This window comes from Arachis ipaensis, chromosome B06 (assembly GCF_000816755.2).
Source record: "Arachis ipaensis cultivar K30076 chromosome B06, Araip1.1, whole genome shotgun sequence".
Classification (NCBI taxonomy): domain Eukaryota; kingdom Viridiplantae; phylum Streptophyta; class Magnoliopsida; order Fabales; family Fabaceae; genus Arachis; species Arachis ipaensis.
The window spans coordinates 10664006-10686668 of NC_029790.2; the positions used below are offsets into that span (position 1 = coordinate 10664006).

The following is a 22663-nucleotide window of genomic DNA, read 5'->3' on the forward strand; positions in this document are numbered from 1 at the left end:
CGAGCTCTTTGAGAAGAGGTCGGATAGTCTGACCTGAAGAGGTCGGTCGGCTTGTCGCTAAACATCCCGGGTCGGACAGCTTGACCCAGGGTATGAACAAAAACCGAGCTCAAGCAGGGGCACTGTTCATACCCTGGGTCGAGCTAATCGACCTGGGATGATTGGCGACAAAGCGACCGACCTCTTCAGGTCAGGCTACCCGACCTCTTCTCAAAGAGGTCGTCCAAATCGACAGGAAAGCCCAATAAATGGCCCAAATAGAGGAACACGACCCAAATCCAAAGGCAATCCAAGCCTATAGAGATAAAGGCGGTTCCCTTGAAGATAAGCTGACCTCACCCAAAGATAAGATAGGATAAGATAAGATAACTAACTTATCTTATCTAAAAAGGTCATTCTACACTACTATAAATACACTGGAGCACCCAGGTATAACTCATACTCTGATTCTACTAAAAACCTGTTTAATACCCATGCTAACTTAAGCATCAGAGTCTCTTGCAGGTACCCCCACCCTCCGGTGACCAAGGAACAAAGGTGTAGCCAGTCCAACAAGTCAGACACAACCGCTCCGGCCGCAACCAGCCATCTGGACACGTCATCTCCGACCAGTACAGAAGATCTCATCCGAGATCGACCTACAATTTCAGGTAACCCACGGAACAACCACCATCTGCACTACCACCACCACCACCATCAGCACCTCTACCTTGATCATCGCATCCGCCAGCACGACCACCTCTACCTCCACGCCCATCACGAGCCCTACATCGCCTAGGGTGTTGACTTCTCCTCTCCATCATGACAATCTCATCGTCAATCCACCTTCACTCATGATCACTTCCTCGTGTACCAACGCACACTCACCGCTCAACACGACGTCTGTCTGAGACATCGGGGACCTGGTCCATGGGAGGTGCCTGTCCTGGACCTCTCTTTGTAGCCTCTGCCAGAATTGGTACACCTTTAGGGTCACCGAAGAAGACCTCCTGCGACAAGAACCTACGCCCATGTGCATACCACCAGTCCAAGAACCCCTATGATTGCTCGGGGTTGGCGACGACATCAAATTGGAGAACATGTTGGGCTCTGTTAGCCGAGTGGAAGTGCCAAGACTGTAAGGTGTGAGGAAACCAACAGTCACCCCTTGCCGTCCTTCGCCATCAAGAAATCTATGTTCAACACTGCACGAGGTCGATGCTGAGCTTCCTTAAGCTATGGTCAGACCCTGTCCACCTAATGCTACTCTATTACCGCAAAGTATATCAATGCAGTTACCACTCTCCACAACTAAGTATGTTGAGGCTCTAGGATCTCAGGATGCACTACCTAAACTACTTCGGCTGAGCTATAGGGCATCAATAAGAACTGTAAAAGGAAAATAATAATACACATCATTACTTAAGCATAAAATCATCATAGGTAAAAATTTTATATTCACGCTTAACTAACACTTACATCTTGCAGTAAGTTTATCCTCCGCCTCTAAGGTTGCACTCTAGTCCCTTTCTCGGTCAATGATGGTTGATATCCCGACCACCTGCACATCAAATACATTATTTTAATAATAGCACACTAGTTGAACGATTATTAACCAACATAACAAACATAAGTACTCGAGGCCAATGGCCAATAAAATGCATCAAACCCGGGAGGCCTGAAAGTCAGAAAACGTTAAAAGATCTATGACTGAAGTAGCTGCAACGGACCAGCCAACTTAACGACGTGCCTATTGGCAACACGTCACATACATCGATATAACCATGAAAGTGCGGCGGAACCTCAGCTGTATCTATCCAAGTTCTTTAATCCAGCTACGTAGGGCAGCCACCGGATGTGAAGACGTGTCCCAGACTTGTCCCCAAACAGCTATTCGACAATAACATCATGATGTACGCCCTCACATACCTCCTAACAGTCTTCTCATCTACACCCTGAGGCAGCTCACTGAATATCTCTTGCATCCATATGCATTTTATAGTGAACTTATCAATATAATTCGCCAAAGGTAACACTCTGAGTAGCTCTTTAAACCAAGTCCACGGAGGTCGACCGCCCTCAATATAGGTCTCAAAATCTATCAAACATCCACTGACGTACTCACCATAAATCTGAAGGCCTAACTGATACACCACATCTTGCAACGTAATGGTGCACTCTCTGGATAACATATGAAAAGTGTCCGTCTCTGGACACTATCTCTCCATGGAGCACTGACTAACAGCTCATCTATCCTAAACCAGTGAACATTAAGCCTCACAAAATGATATAACACCGCCATCTACAAGTACAGTACGATTTGCTTGTCAAGAGGCATACCATGCTGCCTCTTCATGTTAGTAATACATCAGGTCGGCTGCAATTATAATAAAAAAAAGTTTAACAAAACATAATATTATATTATATTATATTATATTATATTAAGAAAGCTCTTAATCTAAAATTATCTCAAAAAGTTAAGGCCCAGTCTAAATATATACATCTTGCTCTAATCTATTATTCATAGAAATCAAATCTTAACTAAATCTACGTTAAACTAACACTACCATTTCAAGGGGTAACAGTAATTATAGATCACTACTATCACTAACATTTCTAACTTAATAGCTCTAACAAAATTTATAATGCTTACCGATCTAACATTTTTATTAAAATAATGCTCACTAAATATTAATAACAATTTAAAAGTAATTTAAAAAAAAAGAAATTTCATTTACTTACATCTTTATTGATGCTACTAGTAATATAGGCAACTCCGTCCAAGTGATATATATGATCTGGATCATCTTCTATATCTGGAGTTTTCAAGATTTTCTCAGAGAATTTGTAATTTTTGGTGGAGTAGAGAATTGTAAATGTAGTTCGCATCTAACAAATTCGAACTCTTTTATAGAGCTAGCCAATAGAAAATCGAAACAACTAGCATGAATTTACCTTGAGCTGCACCTTGTATAAATTGAAACAATGGGTGTCGATTTACTATGAGCCAACAAAACCACTAAATCGAAACAAGGTCATTTGATTTACCTAGGCATGTAACTTTCCAACGTGACACTGCTACTAAATCAAAGCTACTATGAATGCCCTAGTTCGAATTCACTCAATTCGATTGACTATGGTAGTTGGTAAATCGAATTCATTCAATTCGATTTACATTGGGAGTCCTTAAATCAATATCGTTTCATTCAATTTATATTGAATTAGAATACCAACATAACACTCTTTATTTTAGGACATTCAGATAATATTGAATCTCAATCCAGGTGATTTACCCTAAAAGTGTCAACTAGACGAATAGTTTCTTAGTAAAAGAACAACATATTTTAATAAATATTATTATTTGAATCTAAATTACACATACATTTTACAACGGAAAAATAGACAAAAGTACACCCGAATTTTTACACAGTGGACAGATGTACTCTTCAATTTTTTAATGAGTCATTTGCAAATACGAATATAAAATTCCGTTATCAATTCTATCATTTCGTGACCTGAGTAATATTTTCAGTGGTGGTGGAGGTCAGGTGGCATGGTATTGTGTGATGTGGCCAATTTAGGGTGACATAGTGAAAAATAGAATTATTACATTATTAAATTTATTGAAATAAATATAAAAAAGGCACAATGGAACCACTGTTCATCCTCTTCCTTCTCCAATTTCTTCGAACCCTAAGAACCCTAATATAGAATGGAAAAAAATTTCTCCCTTCATTCTCTTCATTTTCCTCTATACATCTTCTTCCTGTCTGTTGTAATAGGGGTTTGTAAACTCTAATTAGGGATGGAAAAAGGCCGGCGACCTGCCAGGGGCTTGCAGCCTGGCCTGTGTTTGGCTTGGTCTGGCCTGGCCTATTATAAAATAGACACAGGCTCAGGCTCTTAGAAAAGTCTTATTATGTTAGTAGGCCAGACCCAGGCTCACTAATTAGCCTTATTGGCCTGTCAGGCCTGCCTGGGCCTTTTAATACATAATTACATATATAAATAATTTTTTTATTATTAATAAAATTATGAGATATTTTAAATTTATTATATTTAATTATAAATAGTTTTGTATATTTTAAATACTTTAAAATTTAAAAATTCTTATAAGTATTAAATATGACATTTTACATATAAATATGTTTATTAATTTTTTTTTAAATAATTTTTTTTTTGTAAAAAAAATTAGCAAGCCTTTTAACAAATTTCATGTAAGGTCAAGTTGAATAACAGGTCAAGTTTAGTACTTTGAAAAAAGTTTATAGCAGACCAGACTCAGGCCAATCAACTATATGATAGGCCAGGCCTGTTAAAAACAAAATCTGGCTTGGCCTGACCTGTCTACCCCTAAACACACGGAATAATATATTCATTATGATATAATTGTAATTTGTGTGAAGGCATATGCTCTTTCATAGTTTTTGTTACGTGCTATGTATCTCATTAGTGGGAATACCTGACATCAAAGTGAGATGGGTTTAGATGTGATATTCAGACTCTTTTGGATAAATGTTCTTACTTGTTTATTAGAATGGTAAAGTTATTCGACATTTTCATATAGATGATGGTTGGAGACTTGGAGGTACCTATAAAAAATTCTAATACCTAAATTAACAAGAATTTTAGACAGATTTAAGTGAATTGAAATTAAAAAATACCTGAAATTGATAAGGTATTTATGAAAAAATGATAATTTAATTTTTATTGAAGAGTTTTTTCTTTTGTAGTAATAATAATATTTTTATTTTTATAAAAAAAATTAGCAGGCCTTTTAACAGGCTTCAGGCCAGACCAGGCTGAATAACAAGCCATGTTTAGTACTTTGAAAAAAACCTATAGCAGGCTGCAGGCCAGGCTCAAGCCAATCAACTACATGACAGGCTAGGCCTGTTAAGAGCAAAGCCTGGACTATCCTGGCCTGTTTTCACCCCTAACTCTAATGTATCAAAATGTCACACTTTCAACGAAGGAAGAATATACCTCATGTTTGTGCCAGTGGTTGTGGTGGCTTGTCTTCTGTCTCAAAAAATAAGAAGAAGAAGTTCGACTATAATAATGGCAAGTGTCTCCATGGACTTGACGCAGTGATGCTGGAGTCTGCTATAGAGTGGAATCCTGGAAGATTTTTTTTTGTTGAGGTATGTGAATTCTGATTTTGTTTATGAATCAGAGGAGTCAGGCTCCACGCGAGGAATAAAGATCTTTGGTGCCTCATTCCTTTCTCCTTGCACAAACCTTTGACCAGTCGGTGCTGGCATCTTATTCGATGCTCTTCTATCCTTCTGACTGTTCTTAGATTGCTGGGTGGGCACTTCATTCTGACCTTCTTGCTGGAAATCATTAGGAGGTGGGACTTCTGCTTCACTTTGCTGTTGGGTCATGTTTCGGTTGACGTTTGGGATTTCGGGTTGTGGTATTAATTGAGTTGTAGGAGCAGGATTGGGAGATGCTGGCTTATGAGTTTGATTGCAATTTTGGTTGGTTTTTTTTCCACCCTGTGGTAGGGTTCGAAGAAATTGGAGAAGGAAGAGGATGAACAAAGGTTCCATTTATGCCCTTTTCTTATAAATATTTTCATAATGTAATGTTTCTATTTTCCACTATGTCACCCCAAATTGGCCATATCACACAATACTGTGCCACCTGGCCTCCACCACTACCGGAAAAATTATTCAGGCCACGAAAGAGTAGAATTGACAATGGAGTTTTATATTCGTGTGTGCAAATGACTCATTAAAAAATTGAAGAGTACATCTATCCACTGTGTGAAAATTCGGGTGTACTTTTGTCTATTTTTCCTTTTACAAAACAATAATTCAATCTAAAAAGGTTTACAACTTTCATAAAAAAAATCACAAATTTTGTAAATAACAGTAGTTATACCTAATAAAATTTTAAGTTTTAAACAATGGTATTTAGATATAAATCTCACTAGGGAGTCAATGAAAAATCTTGACAAATGTGTATAAATTATTTAGCCCAATAAGAATAAATAATAAAAACCCTTCCATAGATTACTCTAAATTCAAAAACTCTCATTCAGTTATTTCACATCAAATTTTTAAAAATTCAATTAATTATTTCAAAAAAAATAATCATTCAAAATTCTAATTCTTTTTCAACCGACGGCCACTCGCACCTTCATCAATAATCATCCCACTTCACCTTAGCTACTTGGTTTGCTACACGTCACTCACCTTTAGTAAAAATAACCATCCACTTAAGAATAAAAATAATCATCCGCATACCTAATGAATTGAACATCCAACATATTTTAATTATATATAATTAAACTCAATCCAGTCAAAATAATCATCTACATAAAAATTAAAATAACCATCCGCATACCTACTAAAATGATAATCCTAAATTGACCATTAGATACGTTAAAATATCACATTTACACTAAGAATAAATATCTCATTTACATGAAAAATAAACATCTACATGCATATATAAAACTTCTGTCTCCCAGCATCGGTCTGCGCATCCAGCATCGATCTATCCATACGCTTCTCCGATGACGCTGCAGTCGCCAACATCATGCTTGTCGTCGTTGTTTCGTGCCGACGATGCGTCTGGCTAAAAGTACAGAAAATTTTGTTGTCGGACGTTGTTCAGCCACGTCGGAGCTGGTCCTCCATCATGGAATGAAATTCTTTGATTCTGTTCTGTTCAATCTTAGTGGTTGGAATTAGGAAAGGCCGTACAAAATAAGTTGATGGAAAGGCACACATGGATTTCATATATTAATGGATTATGGTCATGGAGATATATCTCATATATACATGCAAACCAAATCTACAATTTCGACACATGAAATCTATGCAATAGAAGAAACTCAGGAATAATAGACCTGTGGTAGGCTTTAGTGACCTAATCTCGTGGCTCGTCTCTCGCTTTCTTCTTCGTTAAGGGATTTATCAAGTCCAGCCTCGAAAACCGCGTTACGTATCAGTTTGTTTCACTCTTCAGAAGTTTCTTACTGGAGTTAGGGTACAACTTGGTTTTCAGCGAATTGCTTCTTGCACTGGCGATTCCGTTGGTTTCAGCGGCACTGATGAGAGAGGACGGAGAGAGAGAGAGAGAGAGAGAGATCGATTGGAGGTATTCGTAACTATTTGGAATCTTTATTTGCTTTAAATTTAAAATTGAAAATAATTTTGTAATTAATTAATCATTTAATGTTAATTTCAAAAATACTCTATTGTAGATATTGTACGCTAATTACATCGGCTCTTCATACTTTCTTTTTAGAATATTTATGATGAAAAACTTTTGGGGCCAGTGATTTTTAGCCATCATTTGACCGTATAAACACTAAATTATCATTAATAAATAAATTTTATTAATTCATGTGTGTAAATTCTGAAAAATGTGGGTACAAACTATATTGATTCATATTTACAAAATCTAATAAATATAGGTGTAAATTATATGTTTTTTATAGTATTGTTCATATATAATTACAGATAAATTTAAACTTCTTTATAAAGAAATAACTCAATTTAAAGTATTTTAAAATTGATAAAATATGGTTCCATAATTATTTATGTTTCATATATAATTATCAGTAGTTCAATTAGAAGAAAACAATAATATGTAATACTTTTAGAATTGATAAAATATAGTTCTATAGTTGTTTAATATTTTATAAGTTAACACTATGTTAAGTTTTGATCCATTTAAAGATTCATATATTTAGTTTGGTCAAAGGGATTGATCTTTTATAAATTATAATATGTACAAACAATATGTTAGATACAAAACTTTTTTATTGTGACTAAAATCTCAAAACAACGCTATAAACACGAAGATTTTCACTGTTATCTAAAAAAAACAATTTTTTTTATAAATAACAGTGATCATTAGTAGTTGTGGTAATTATATATAAGAATAATTTGTAAACGTTTACTGTGAATATTGAACACATCAAATCAATTTGTAAATAATGTGCTTGCATGATATTTCTTTTTATAAATACGGAGTTGTCCATGAGATTTCTTTTTTATTAAACTATACCCATATGTTTAATAAGCAAGAAACTAAACAAATAGAACACAGCTAGATTTGCTACCCCATAATTCAATTGATATGATGCTTGATGCTACATGGCAATATAGATATTCTTGGATTTTTGTATTTCTGATCCATGGGTCACTTTTTTTTTAATCAAATATAAGGAGACTCAAACGGTCAAACTTACGATTTTTAGGTAAATATAAAAAAATTATGCCGTTTAAGCTATAGTTCGTTTAGTATCCATTACTTACCTAAAACTTATAGTTTTAATCAACAAAATTAATATCATATTTTAACTTGCTAAGTAATATCTTCTTTAGTTATATTTAACATGTTTTTCTAATTTTAAATAATGATTTGAACAGAAGTTATATTTTGCAAATTATATAAGTCAAACATAAATGAAAAACTGTTAATAGAAAAAGTGTTTATATTCATCTAATTTCTCCTAGTTGAAATCAGTAAGGGATTGATATTATTTTTCTAAGTTTAATAGTAAATGTCTTGACATCAGGCTTTTTTTAATTAAATAAATAAAAAAAATATTAATTCCTTAATTACGCATGCATCAAAATAATTTTAAGAATACGTAGCCCCATCTCATGCAAATTATCCACGAAATGGGTTTATCTACCAACTCCGAGGAGCCACCCACGAAATGGACATCTCAGGCCCAGTCTCCGCGAATTGGATCAATACCCTGGCAGTACACGCGAATTGGAACGAGATGGACAATTCTAGCGGGTCAGACGCGAAATGGAACCAAATCAGTTGTACTCCACACGAAATGGAGCCCGGAATTCGCTATATAAAAGGGCATGGCAGACAGTTTGCAAGCATGGTTGGAAATTTATGTTGTGTGACGGAAAAATTCAACTCCAACAACTCTCTCTTATCTCCATGTCTTTCCCTTCTTTGTAAAATTCTGTAGTTGGTATTTTGCTGTGTCTATAGCCACCGAAAATGTGTACGTTATCGTATATCCTAATGGAAAAATTTCTCTCACATCTGAAGGTGTTACATTTGTTTGTGATGATTCACTGTGGATAATGATTCCTCCACAGACGTCGTTGGAAGAGCTGAAGAATGTAATACTCATGAATACCGGTCTAGTCGGAAAGAAGGAAATCACGAAGTTGACTTACAGAATGCCGGTTGCAGTTGCCAACTCGTTTGCATATCAGAAAATGCAGATTAAATCTGACCAATAAGTTTCGACGATGTTTTCTTATCATCGGAGCATTGAAAGTATCTACTCGTTGAAACTATGTGTGTGTCTCCAAGATGTTGGTGGAAGCTCCTCTAGTTCTAATAATGTGGTACAACCTGAAAATTTTGGACACATTCAACACCTTTGTGACGCACGGACAAGCAGCAGGAAATCGTTTTCCATGTCCTCCCCCTTCTAACCGAGTTGCATCCCCAGAAGGTATTGTTGGTGGGTTGGCAAACACTTCCGACGAAGATGAGATCGAAGATGATAGTGGTGAAGAAGCAGAAGTAGTTCCTGAAACCCAACCCATTTACCACGAGAGGGATCTTCCGAGTCGTGTTGAATCGGTTGGTGGATCAAGCGGTACTCCAGGTCACTATCTGTCTTTAAATCTCGGTGCAATGGGTTCGACCACCGCTGAAGACACACCTAGCAACTACACATGGAATAAAAAGTACATGACCCTAAATACTACCTAGACTCCACTAATGGTGGTCGTGACCCAATCTCCCACCTGTACCATATGAAGGTGCTCAAATGTCACGGCGAGGACGACGTCGTCCTCCTCCATGGAAGGATCAGCCCCTGTGAATGAAAGACGTCGCCCCTGCATGAAGGAGACATCGTAACCTGGACGTAGAGATGACACTGCGGTGTCGGCGATAGATGCGGATCTCCTCCTTGCAATTAGGGATTGTGTACCACCGCCTTGGGATGATCCACCAACCTCATAGCTACTCTGGTGTGGCATGAATTGCTGCATGGAACTTGGCTAAGGTTGGTCTCCGGCCATGTAAGGTTGAGGGTAGTAGAAATCTCCATGAAGAGGAGGTTGGTGCTGTGGATCATGTGCTTTGACCTCTGGCTCATCTTGTGGCCGATCTTATTCGGGAAACTCTGCCTCTTCGAACCCCATCCCAGAAACTCCTTGATGTCTTTCTCGTCGTGTTCGTCGGTGCCTACAGTCTTGTGGAACATCAGGTAACCTTACCGCCGGTGCTCTTCCATACTCTGCCGGTACACCAGGAGGAATGTCATCGGTCCGCGGATCATGCAATGCTTCCGGGGCGGATAGAAACCTCCGGGTCCTGTCACAGTACCACCTATAGTAATCCTGACTGGGACGCAAGGTGTCGGCCCGATCAATGTGCATATGATATGCCTCGGTACGTCGGCTAGCCCATACCTCAAACCAAGTTGACAGGCGGATGGGCCACCACCCATCGTCATTTCGGGCCGACTGTCGATGAAATGTGTCGATATTCAGCGGAGGGTTGGGTAGTCCTTGTCTTCCCCAAATTGACGCAACACTCTGTCAATATTGAGAATTTCAATCCACCAGAATAATATTAGAGGTACAACCGAGTGGTAGAAGTCTCCATGAGGATGGCCGAGAAATTTAGCAAGCACTCTCGACAGAATACGAGGATCCATGTACGGCATCCAATTAAACTGCAAGCAGCGGACTATAACGTAAACACATATTAAAAACATCACCATAGCTGAATATCAACAAAGCATAAACCGTACCTCGTCCACTTGCAGATTGTCCAACCTTAGGCGGTACTTGAGTAGGTGTTGCCAGCATAGTCATTGTGTCCCTTCTTTCCCGCCCACCTGATAGAAAACTAATACGTGCAAATAAGTCGTATAGTAAACAGCAAACAAAAATGTATCATGTAATGAAAGTGAACAGGATATGCAAAAAATTACCACACCTTGTAGCTAACGGAAAAGTATGTGGCGTCGTCACATCTGATGCCCAGAACGATAGCCTATAATAAATCCACGACATTAACAACGTATGACTGCCAGCCATACCTTCGACGGTGTAATCTGTTGCCAAGCACATGGCTCGATATAGCCAACAAAGACATGCGCTCCCCAACTATAAGTGCCGATGGCATCAAAATTGGCCAACAAAGGTAGGTAGCGAACGTGGACTGTATTGTTGGCCTTGTCCGGTAGTAGCACACCGTCCAACAAATACAAAATGTAACAACAGGCATACTGGATCATGACATCATCTACTGCATCAAGCGGCATCTGTTGAAGACGACTTCTGATCCACTTCAGCCTTATGTTGTACTTCGTTGTCCCTACATGTCCGGGTAGAACATCACCAAGTAGCTCTTCACATCATTGCCACATATCTCTCTGGTGAAACTTGCTCCATGACCTTAGAGTACCACTAACAGGCTCGCCATCAATGGGTAACCCTAACTGCATAGCCACATCCTCTACTGTTATGGTACACTCACCCCACGGGAGATGAAATGTGTGCGTCTCGGGTCGCCATCGTTCAACAAATGCACTTATCAGCGAATTGTCATACTCAAAACACCTTATTAATGGCGCATAATAGAATCCTGCTCGTCGTAAATATGGTTCAAGTCTCTACCGCCTGAGATCCATGCTTGGATCCACCGGCTCCGACGTGAAAACATCAACAAGTGTGCCATGCGGCGTCAGAACACGTGCGAGCTGCAACATCGAAACTGGAATACCACACTTAAGTTTACACTAGCAAATATTAAATAATGATAGAGACAAATAACAAAATTAACCACACATGACACTAACCTTATGAATCAAATGCGCGGCAATATGCACTTCGTCTAACCGATTAGGATTTTCTTCCACGTTCATACCACTATCATCGCCCATGTTATACTTTTATATTCAAACCACAATACAAAAATATTAGCCAAAACTCACTTTTTTCCCTCTTTTCCACGGTTTACAATTCTTAACCCTCTCTTCCACTATTTTTCAATGCATGAAGCACTTGGTCTCCTACCCCGTCTGTCCTTTATATACACACACCAATTCATCAACCCCAACTTTGCCACCCCATGCACCCATAATGCATGCATGTACGAGGATGATGCACTGGAAACTTGCAGCCTTCAACAAAAACCCATACCATTTTGTTGCTGCCGCCATTGTTGTGGCCATTTCGTGGGCACCGCAATGGAAATGATCCAATTCGCGGTGCCAGCCACGCCTTGGCTCAATTCGTGGTCGCCTCACCTGCAATGCCCATTTTGCTGCCGCCGCCATTGACATGTCCCATCTCGTGGATGTCATAATTGAGTTGGACTTCCACGCAGATTTGTCAGTTAATCTCTCCATTTCGTAGGCGATTCCTCGGAGTTAGTAGGCAAACTCATTTTGTGAGTGATTTACATGACATGATGCTGCGTATTTTTAAAATTATTTTCATGCATGCGTAATTGAAGAATTAATATATTTTTTTTATTTTAATAAAAAAGCCTTGACATCAAATCTTTATTTTTTAACTTCTTCATGAATTCTACTAAAATTTGTGGATATCAAATCTTCCGCTTTAGTTTATCTTTGTGAAAAAATTTATCTAATTTTGGCATATCACTTTCGGGCTCCGACACCTATTATAAACAAATAAAATTTAGTTTCAACAAATATTTAGGTCGAATATTTTTTTATTAATTCAAATTTTAATATGTATAACTAGAAGAGTTTAGAAATTTTCATTTAATTTAGTCTTTTCCTCCCTAAGTTTTGGCTCTAGGTTTTTTCCCAAACAACTTACAAATATATTTAGGAGTAAATTAAAATGTCATATATAATCAAATAGCAAACAACTTCATTAGAATTATAATTTTTATAAGAATTTTTATAGATCGAGTTAAATTAAATTTGTTTTGATCCGAATCTGACTCTAAATATTCACTAAATCTATTTTTAATACCTTAAATATTAGGTACAATTAAATATAAAAACTATTCACGTAATTTTGTTAAATTGTTTAACTTTATTAAAAAAATAAATTTTTAATAATTAATATCAAAATTTTTATACCAAAAGTTTTAGGATTTAAAGGAGATAATTTCACAACAAAGGGAACATAAATAGTAAAAAAATAATATTATCTGTTGTGAAATGAATAAATAAATAAGAAAGATGTAAATATAAAATAGAGAAATAAATATGCTCTTATCTCACTATAATATAAGTAATCTATATATTTATAGATATTATAATTATTGTAGTTTAAAACCACATAGAAATAAAAGAGAAGGAGAGAGTAATATTTGTAACATAAGAAAGGAGAGAGAATTGTTTTTATTACTTGTACGTATATGGCTTCAGATCATGTCCTATTCACAGATCATGTCCTATTTATACATGTATGAAGGGTTTATTTTTCAACCTTCATTTAATGAGATTCTCTTAGTAACATGATCATTTATCATGGAAAAAGGTTGAACCATTCAATGGACATCCACTTTTGTTCTTATCACAACACTCCCCCTTGAATGTCCATTTAGGATTATTGCCTCGTTAAAACCTTACTAAAGAAAAACCCAGTGGAAAAAAAACCTTAATGAAGGAAAAAGAGTACAATATCCTTTGTGATGGAGACTGCCTCATTAAAAACCTTGTCAAGAAAAATCCAATGGGAAAAAAACCTGACTAAGGAAAAAAGAGTACAGTCTCCCCCTCTTGCTGACATCATTTAGTGTCTCGAAATCTGCGCATCCCAATCTCATGTACCAATCTTTCAAAGAAGGATTTTGGGAGTGACTTTGTGAATAAATCTGCCAGATTGTCACTTGAACGGATCTGTTGGACATCAACTGTCCCTTGATTTTGAAGATCATGAGTGAAGAAGAATTTGGGAGAAATATGCTTTGTTCTATCGCCTTTGATGTATCCGCCTTTTAAGTTGAGCAATGCATGCTGTATTATCTTCAAACAGGACAGTTGGAGCTATCTTATGATCAATCAGTCCACATGATGACAGAATATATTGAATCAGACTCCTCAGCCAAAAACACTCGCGACTAGCTTCATGAATCGCCAGTATTTCAGCATGATTAGAGGAGGTTGCTGCTATCGTCTGTTTCGTGGACCTCCATGATATAGCTGTACCACCATATGTGAACAGGTATCCTATTTGAGATCTCTCTTTATGTGGATCAGACAAGTATCTGGCATCTGCATAGCCAACTAGTTGTGACTTGGATCCATAGGGATAAAACAATCCCATATCAACCGTTCCATGAAAATATCGAAAAATTTGTTTGATTCCACTCCAATGTCTTCTGTTGGAAAGGAACTATATCTTGCTAGTAAATTCACCGCGAATGATATATCAGGTCGCGTATTATTAGCAAGATACATTAGCGCTCCAATGGCACTAAGATATGGTACTTCAGGACCAAGGATATCTTCATTCTCTTCTTTAGGACGGAATTGATCCTTTTCCACATCTAAAGATCTTACAATCATTGGGGTACTTAATGGATGTGACTTATCCATATAAAATCTTTTCAAGATATTTTCTGTGTATGTTGTTTGATGAATAAAGATCCCATTTTTTGTATGTTCGATCTGCAGGCCGAGACAAAATTTAGTCTTTCCAAGATCTTTCATCTCAAACTCTTCCTTTAGAGTTTTTATAATTGTTGGAATCTCTTCAGGAGTTCCAATGATATTTAAATCATCAACGTACACAGCAATAATAATGAATCCAGATGCAGTTTTCTTAATGAAAACAAAGGGGCATATATCATCATTCTTGAATCCGTTTTTGGCTAGATACTCAATAAGACGATTATACCACATTCGTCCAGATTACTTTAAACCATATAAAGATCTTTACAATTTAACTGAGTATAGCCCCTGCGAATATTCATTGGATGGTTTAGATATCTTTAGACCTTCAGGGACTTTCATATAGATATCCCGATCTAATGAGCCGTATAAGTAGGCTGTTACCACATCCATTAAATGCATTTGTAGTTTATGATATGCAGATAAACTGACCAAATAACGCAATGTTATCGCATCCACTACAGGGGAATACGTTTTTTCATAATCTATACCGGGCCTTTGTGAAAAACTTTGTGCCACAAGTCGGGCTTTGTAGCGCACAACTTCATTTTTCTCATTTCGTTTTCTCACAAATACCCATCGGTATCCAACAGGTTTTACATCTTCTGGTGTACGGACTACAGGTCCAAATACTTCACGTTTTGCAAGTGAGTCTAACTCAGCCTTCATGGCTTCTTCCCATTTTGGCCAATTATTTCTTTGTCGACATTCTTCGACTGATCTTGGCTCAAGATCCATACTTTCATACATGATATTTAATGCCACATTATATGCAAATATTTCATTGACAATTGTCTTATTTCGGTCTCATTTCTCTCCTGTAAAGACATAATTTATCGAGATCTCATCATTTTTACAATTTTCAGGTACCTGAACGTCTTCTGGCGTTAAAATTATATCAGAATTTTGGACAACTGCAGGTGTCTTTACTGTGTCTTTTTCAACAGGAATAGTATTTACCTCTTTTTTTCTTTCGAGGATTTTTATCTTTGGAACCGACAGGCCTGCCACGCTTCTGGCGTGTATTTGCTTCAGTGGCTATTTGTCCTACTGGGACATCAATTCGAATTGGGGCATTTTTCGTCCTACCATGCTTCTGATGGGAATTTGCTTCAGTGGGTACTTGTTCTACTGGGACATCAATTCGAATTGGGGCATTTTCCGCTGGTATATAAGATTTGGTTATCCTCTTTGTATCGAAAAATGCATCAGGCAATTCATTTGCTATTCTTTGCAAATGTATCATCTTTTGAACTTCTAGTTCACATTGCCCTAATCGAGGATCTAAATGCATCAACGATGACGCATTCCAATTAAGTTCCTTTTCAAGAAGCTTATTTTCTCCCCCTAATATTGAAAATTTTGATTCATCAAAATGACAATCCGCAAACCGGGCTTTAAATACATCTCCCGTTTGTATCTCAAGATACCTTACTATAGAGGGAGAATCATATCCAACATATATCCCCAATTTTATTTGGGGTCCCATTTTGGTGCAATTAGGTGGTGCAATGGGAACATATATCGCACACCCGAATATTCTTAAATGGGAAACATTTGGCTGCTGGCCAAAAGCTAGTTGCATAGGAGAGAACTGATGGTAACTCGTTGGCCTCAAATGAATAAGTGCTGTGGCATGTAAAATAGCATGCCCCAAACCGAGGTTGGGAGATTTGTTCTCATAAGTAAGGGTCTAGCAATCAATTGGAGGCGTTTAAAAAGTGATTCTGCTAACTCATTTTGTGTGTGAACATAAGCTACTGGATGTTCAACACTTATTCCATTAGCCATACAATAAGCATCAAAAGCTTGGGAAGTAAATTCACCAGCATTATCAAGACGAATTGCTTTGATTGGTTTTTCTGGAAATTGTGCTTTTAATTGAATAATTTGAGCCAGTAATCTCGCAAACGCTAGATTGCGAGAGGACAATAAGCATACATGTGACCATCTCGAAGATGCGTCTATCAGGACCATAAAATATCTAAAAGATCCACATGGTGGATGAATAGGTCCACATATATCACCTTGAATCCTTTCTAGAATTCAGGGGACTCAAATCCAACATTTACTAGTGATGGTCTTAAAATTAACTTTCCCTGAGAACATGCAACACAACAAAATTCACTAGTTTTAAGAATCTTCTGGTTCTTTAGTGAATGTCCATGTGAGTTTTCAATAATTCTCCTCATCATGGTTATTCCCGGATGATCCAATCGGTCGTGCCAAGTTATGAAATCATTTGGACTAGTAAACTTCTGGTTTACAATGGCATGTGATTCAATTGCACTAATCTTGGTATAATATAACCCAGATGAAAGTTAGGGTAATTTTTCTAATATAACTTTCTTATTTGAATCATGAGTTGTGATACATAAATACTCATGATTTCCCTCGTTCATTGTCTCAACATGATATCCATTTCGACGAATATCTTTAAAGCTCAACAAGTTTCTTAGAGACTTGGTAGATAATAGTGCATTATTTATTATGAATTTTGTTCCTCCGGGAAACAAAATTATAGCTCTTCCGGAGCCTTCTATCACATTGCCCGAGACAATAATAGTATTAACATACTCTTCTTTTGGCACAAGATGGGTAAATATATATTACTTTTAAGAATAGTGTGCGAACTTGCACTATTCGCAAGGCAAATATCTTCAGAATATGTCCTTGCCATTTTTCTTCAAAAACAAATAATAATAATAATAAAATGAGTAAAAGTACATGCACAGTAAAATTATTCATATGAATACTTAACAAACACACATATTAAACTATTTCATCATTGATCAAATAGCCAATATTTCTTTCAGAATCCTCAAAGAAATTAGATACATCATAATGAGTGGTGAAATTTTCATAATTTGAAACAAAATTTGTTTCCTTTTCTTTGTCATCCTTTTTCAAGGATGCTTGATAAAGATCAACTAGGTGCCTTGGGATACGACAGATACGTGACCAATGGCCCTTTCCACCACAACGGAAGCATTTATCCTCAATTGATTTACTTTGTCCATTATTTCTTTTTTTTATCCCACTTCTGGTGAGATCCTCTCTTTTAAACATAATTCCTTTTCCTTCCATAATTTTTCTTGTTACTAAAACCTTGCCATTTACCTCTTATGGGGTAGTTTGCCGCATTTACTTCAGGAAATGGGGCGGCGCCAGCTGGGCGCGCTTCATGATTCTTTTAAGAGTAACTCATTGTTGCGCTCAACAACAAGAAGGCAAGAAATTAGCTCAAAAAAATTTTTTAAATCTTTTTTCTCGATTGCTACTGCAAGAGCACATTCGAGGCATGGAAGGTCGAAAAAGTTTTTCCTAACATATCGGGTTTGAGGAAGTATCACATGATTGTACCTTTCTTCAAGGTCTTTCCACAGATCTGCAGGATCTTTTAATGTGGGATATTCATTTTTCAATCATACGTCAAGATGACGATGAAGAAAAATCATGGCCTTGGCTTTATCCTTTTGGGATGCATTATTTTTAACCTTAATGGTATCTCCAAGATCCATTGAATCAAGATGGATTTCAGCATTTAATATCCATGATAAATAATTATTTCTAGATATATAAAGAGCATTGAATTCAAGATGAGAGAGTTTCGACATAATGAAAATTTGTTACCTGAGTCTTCTGTAAAAATTTGATCAGAGTCTCGTGCTGATAACGTGTTGTGAAATAAATAAATAAATAAGGAAGACGTAAATATAAAATAGAAAAATAAATATGTTCTTATCTCACTATAATATAAGTAATATATATATATATATTTATAGATATTATAATTATTGTAGTTTAAAACCACACAGAAATAAAAGAGAATGAGTGAGTAATATTTGTAACACAAGAAAGGAGAGAGAATTGTTTTTATTACTTGTACGTGTATGGCTTCAGATCATGTCCTATTTATACATGTATGAAGGGTTTATTTTTTAACTTTCATTTAATGAGATTCTTTTGGTAACATGATCATTTATCATGAAAAAAGGTTAAATCATTCAATGGACATCCACTTTTGTTCTTATCACAACATTATCTTCCTTTTGTTTACTAAATATTTATTTGTGAAAAAAAAAAGTTGAGTTATTTGATATGGAGTAGTAGAGTAAATATTAGTACCAATTATTCTATAATTAAACTCTAATTTTTAATTTATTATTTTAATATTTATTTCGTTTACTTATTGCAAAGGCAGAAGAAACCCCAAATTTCCTCTTTCTGCTGCGTCTTGTCTTCTCTTATTTTCTCTTCTCGTCTCTCGCGTTGCTTTCCTCATTAGTCAAACCGCATACTCCTCCATTTCACACCTCTTCCCCCTCTTAACTTCTTCCATTAAAATCCTCGCTTGCTCTCTCCCTCTGAACCTCCGCCATTCAATTTCTGCACTCCAACACTGTTCCCTCCATAAAGTTTATATTTCTCGGCTAAAAATAGAAACAAATAACAAGAAAAAACATGATTTTCAAAATGGGACCGGTGCGTTTGTTTCTGATGTCTTCAATTCACTGTGTTTAGTGCTCTTAGATCCGTTTGCAAGTGTGCCCCGATCCACAACTTCATTCATGTGGAGTGCCCACAAGGTTAGATCGTTAACATTCTTGTGCAAAAACCTGACTTTGCTGCTTTAAGTATTCACTCGATGGTGTTCTTTCGTTTGATTCACACCCACTTCGCAAGATAGTGTTTTGGCTTCTTTTTATGCTAGCTTTTTCCCAAACATCACATGGGTTGCATCGCTCTCAGCTTAGGAATTTGATGGTTATGATGGTCATGATGATTACAATGATGGTGCATGGTCACCTGTGTAATCACAGCAATAAAGGGTTTATGCTGTTTTTGAGAAGTGGCTTTCTTGTTTGTGTATCTGTTTGCTAATGTTGCTAAGGTACAGAAACATTGTATTGGCCTCTCTGTGTATCAGGGGTGTTTGCTTTTGCAATAATGGGTAATGGAACTTCTCGCGTTTTTAGCTGTTTGGTGCCATATAACGGCAAGAATGGGGTTGATTTGGAGTTTTTGGAGCCATTAGATGAAGGTTTAGGCCACTCCTTTTGTTATGTGAGGCCATCCATTTTTGAATCTCCTGCTATTACCCCATCAAATTCTGAGAGGTTTACACTAGATTCTAGCACCCTTGATTCGGAGACATTGAGTGGGTCATTTAGGAATGATGGCATTGAAGATTCTTCTGCCACACACAAGCCAGGGAAGAACTTACCTGAAACCACATTCAAAACAATCTCAGGGGCTTCGGTCAGTGCCAATGTTTCAACTGCCAGGACCGGTAACCAGAATGCACTACTTGCTAGTAATTTCCTAGAACCTGCTGCGTCGTTTGAGGGAACTGCCTCATTTGCTGCAATCCCTTTGCAGCCTGTTCCCCGTGGCTCTGGACCTTTGAATGGCTTCATGTCTGGACCTTTGGAGAGGGGTTTTGCCTCTGGTCCTTTGGATAAGGGTGGTGGTTTCATGTCTGGGCCAATGGAGAAGGGGGTTATGTCTGGTCCTCTTGATGCCACTGACAAATCCAACTTCTCCGCACCACTTGCTCGTGGTCGCCGAAGGCCGCACCTCCACCGCCTGATGAGAAGTGTAAGTGGACCTATGAGAAACTCTCTTTCTCGGACTTTCTCTAAGCATTCGATGGGTGGTAGTTGGATGCAACGGTTATTCCTTCACCCCGTGACTCAACTAGCTTGGAATTCCAAAGAGGCAAAGTTTCGGCCTGAAGTCTCAAGAGATTGTGTTGAATTTGAGTATAAACAAACCCACAATTTGCAGTGGGCTCATGGCAAGGCTGGTGAAGATAGGGTGCATGTTGTACTTTCTGAAGAACAAGGGTGGCTGTTTATTGGGATATATGACGGTTTTAGTGGACCAGATGCACCTGATTTTCTGATGAGCAATCTTTATAGATTTATAGACAAGGAATTAGAGGGATTGCTCTGGCATTATGAATATAATACCGTCAATCCACTTGAACCCGAAGTCCATAAAAGAGTGAATGCAATGGTTCCTCCAGAATGCAAAGGAGAGGAAATGTCAGAAAGTTCTTGCTGTTTGGAAGATTCTTGTCCAGCTAAGGTCAAGGATCAATCATCTAGCAGCGAGATAGTGGAGGAAAACACTGACGTTAAGGTGAATGTGGAACAGCTTAATTGTGGAAGTCCTAGTATCTCCCGATTGGATGGTCAAGGTAGAAAAAGCATGAAACTTTATGAGTTACTTCAGATGGAATCTTGGGACGAACAGGGTTTTCTGTCAGTCTCAGAGCAAGGTAAGGATTCTTCCATTGCTAGGGAAATAACACAAGAAGATAGACCTAGACATCAGGATGAAGGCCCTACTACATCAGGAGAAAATGGAGGCACTGGATTTAGTTCAAACAACCAAGTTCCTGTTGCTACTTTTTCTGTTAAAGGACAAAGGCAGGATCCGAGAAAATCGTATATCAGTATGAAAATCAGAAATATGTACAGGAAGCAGAAGTCCTTGCGCAAAAACCTTTTTCCTTGGAATTATGATTGGCATAGGGAAGAAGCCTGTGTTGACAAGAAAATAGTAGAAACCTTGGGGCCTATTAGAAAATGCAAGTCTGGAGTAGATCATAGTGCAGTTTTAAGAGCAATGGCACAAGCTCTTGAAAGAACAGAAGAAGCATACATGGACATGGTTGAGAATAATCTAGATAAAAATCCAGAGCTTGCCTTAATGGGATCTTGTGTTTTAGTGATGTTAATGAAGGATCAGGATGTTTATGTAATGAATGTTGGAGACAGCCGTGTAATTTTGGCGCAAGAAAGACCAAATGATCGTCATCCCAATCCAAGCTTCATCAAGGATGACGTGAGGCATAGAAATCGATCTAGAGAATCATTAGTTGGCATGGAGCTGGATAGAATTTCAGAGGAGTCTCCAATGCACAACATAAACAGTCGTCTTAACATGATGAACAAAAACAGAGAGATTTCCCTTTGTGGACTGAAAATGAGGGCTGTTCAGCTTTCAACAGATCACAGCACAAGTATTGAAGAGGTGTGTTTCCTTCTTTTTTTCAGAAAAAGAAATGTTTTTGTTGATCAATGAAGTAAATAACAAATGGTATTTATTTTGAGAAGCTAAGGAATTGTGATCACATCTTGAAATTCTGAAATGTGATCCACTAGACATACATTAGTTATTGAATTACGTTCTACTTCTTGGTGCTTGCATGTGTATGTGTGAGTTGTTCATGTCCCTGCACATGTATTTTCAACAATTTATTCATATTTGTTAACATGGGGGGATTTTGAATTTGACCTTTCAAACACTGAAATTCTTGCTTCTGGGAGATACTGAGGAGAACATTTTCCATGATTAGCTGCAGCTATATGGATCAGAAGTAATTGTTAATTTTTGTCATTTGGATTTCCCTGTTATTCAATAGACAGTTATATACTATAACAAAAATTTGGAGAAGCCTTTCATTTGTAGACAATATGATCTATATTATGTATGAAATTTGAATAATTTTGTTTATGTTTCAGTTTTTTCTGTCTCATTGGCTTTTATTCATATTTCATCATCATAATATTTTTTACTATCCCCTTTTTTATGAGCAATGTCTGCATATTTTTATATCCATGATTTACACATGCAACACATATTGCAGTCAAGAACAAGATTGACCTTATTATTTAGATTAGATAGTTTGATTGAAACTTCTAAAAATGGATAAGAGCAAATTAAAAGGAAAAGTTTGTGTGGTGCTATATATGAACATAATTAGTTATAAGCCTTTACTAGAAAGAAAAGTTTTCGTATTTTTAAGATGTTGGTTTTATTCCTTTGCTGATTATTTTTTTTCAATTTTTCTTGCAGGAAGTGTTTAGAATAAGAGCAGAACACCCAGATGATAATCAAGCCATATTCAATGATAGAGTGAAAGGACAATTAAAAGTCACCAGAGCATTTGGTGCCGGATTCCTGAAGAGGGTCAGTTGATCTTCTGACTTTGGCTATCTGAAATTTAGTTTGCTGTACTCCTTTTGTATATAGCTTATTGGTATGGAG

At 37.1% G+C, this 22663-nt stretch overlaps 1 protein-coding gene across 1 annotated transcript in view; it reads left to right on the plus strand.

The window, feature by feature from the left end:
* The window catches only part of LOC107646008 (protein phosphatase 2C 32), a 5280-nt gene continuing 1428 nt past the window's right edge, over positions 18812 to 22663 (plus strand). The window contains exons 1-2 of the mRNA XM_016350179.2: positions 18812 to 21646; positions 22472 to 22585. Of these exons, the coding sequence (XP_016205665.1) occupies positions 19553 to 21646; positions 22472 to 22585 (2208 nt within the window). The 5' untranslated portion in view covers positions 18812 to 19552. The remainder of the gene's footprint in view (positions 21647 to 22471; positions 22586 to 22663) is intronic.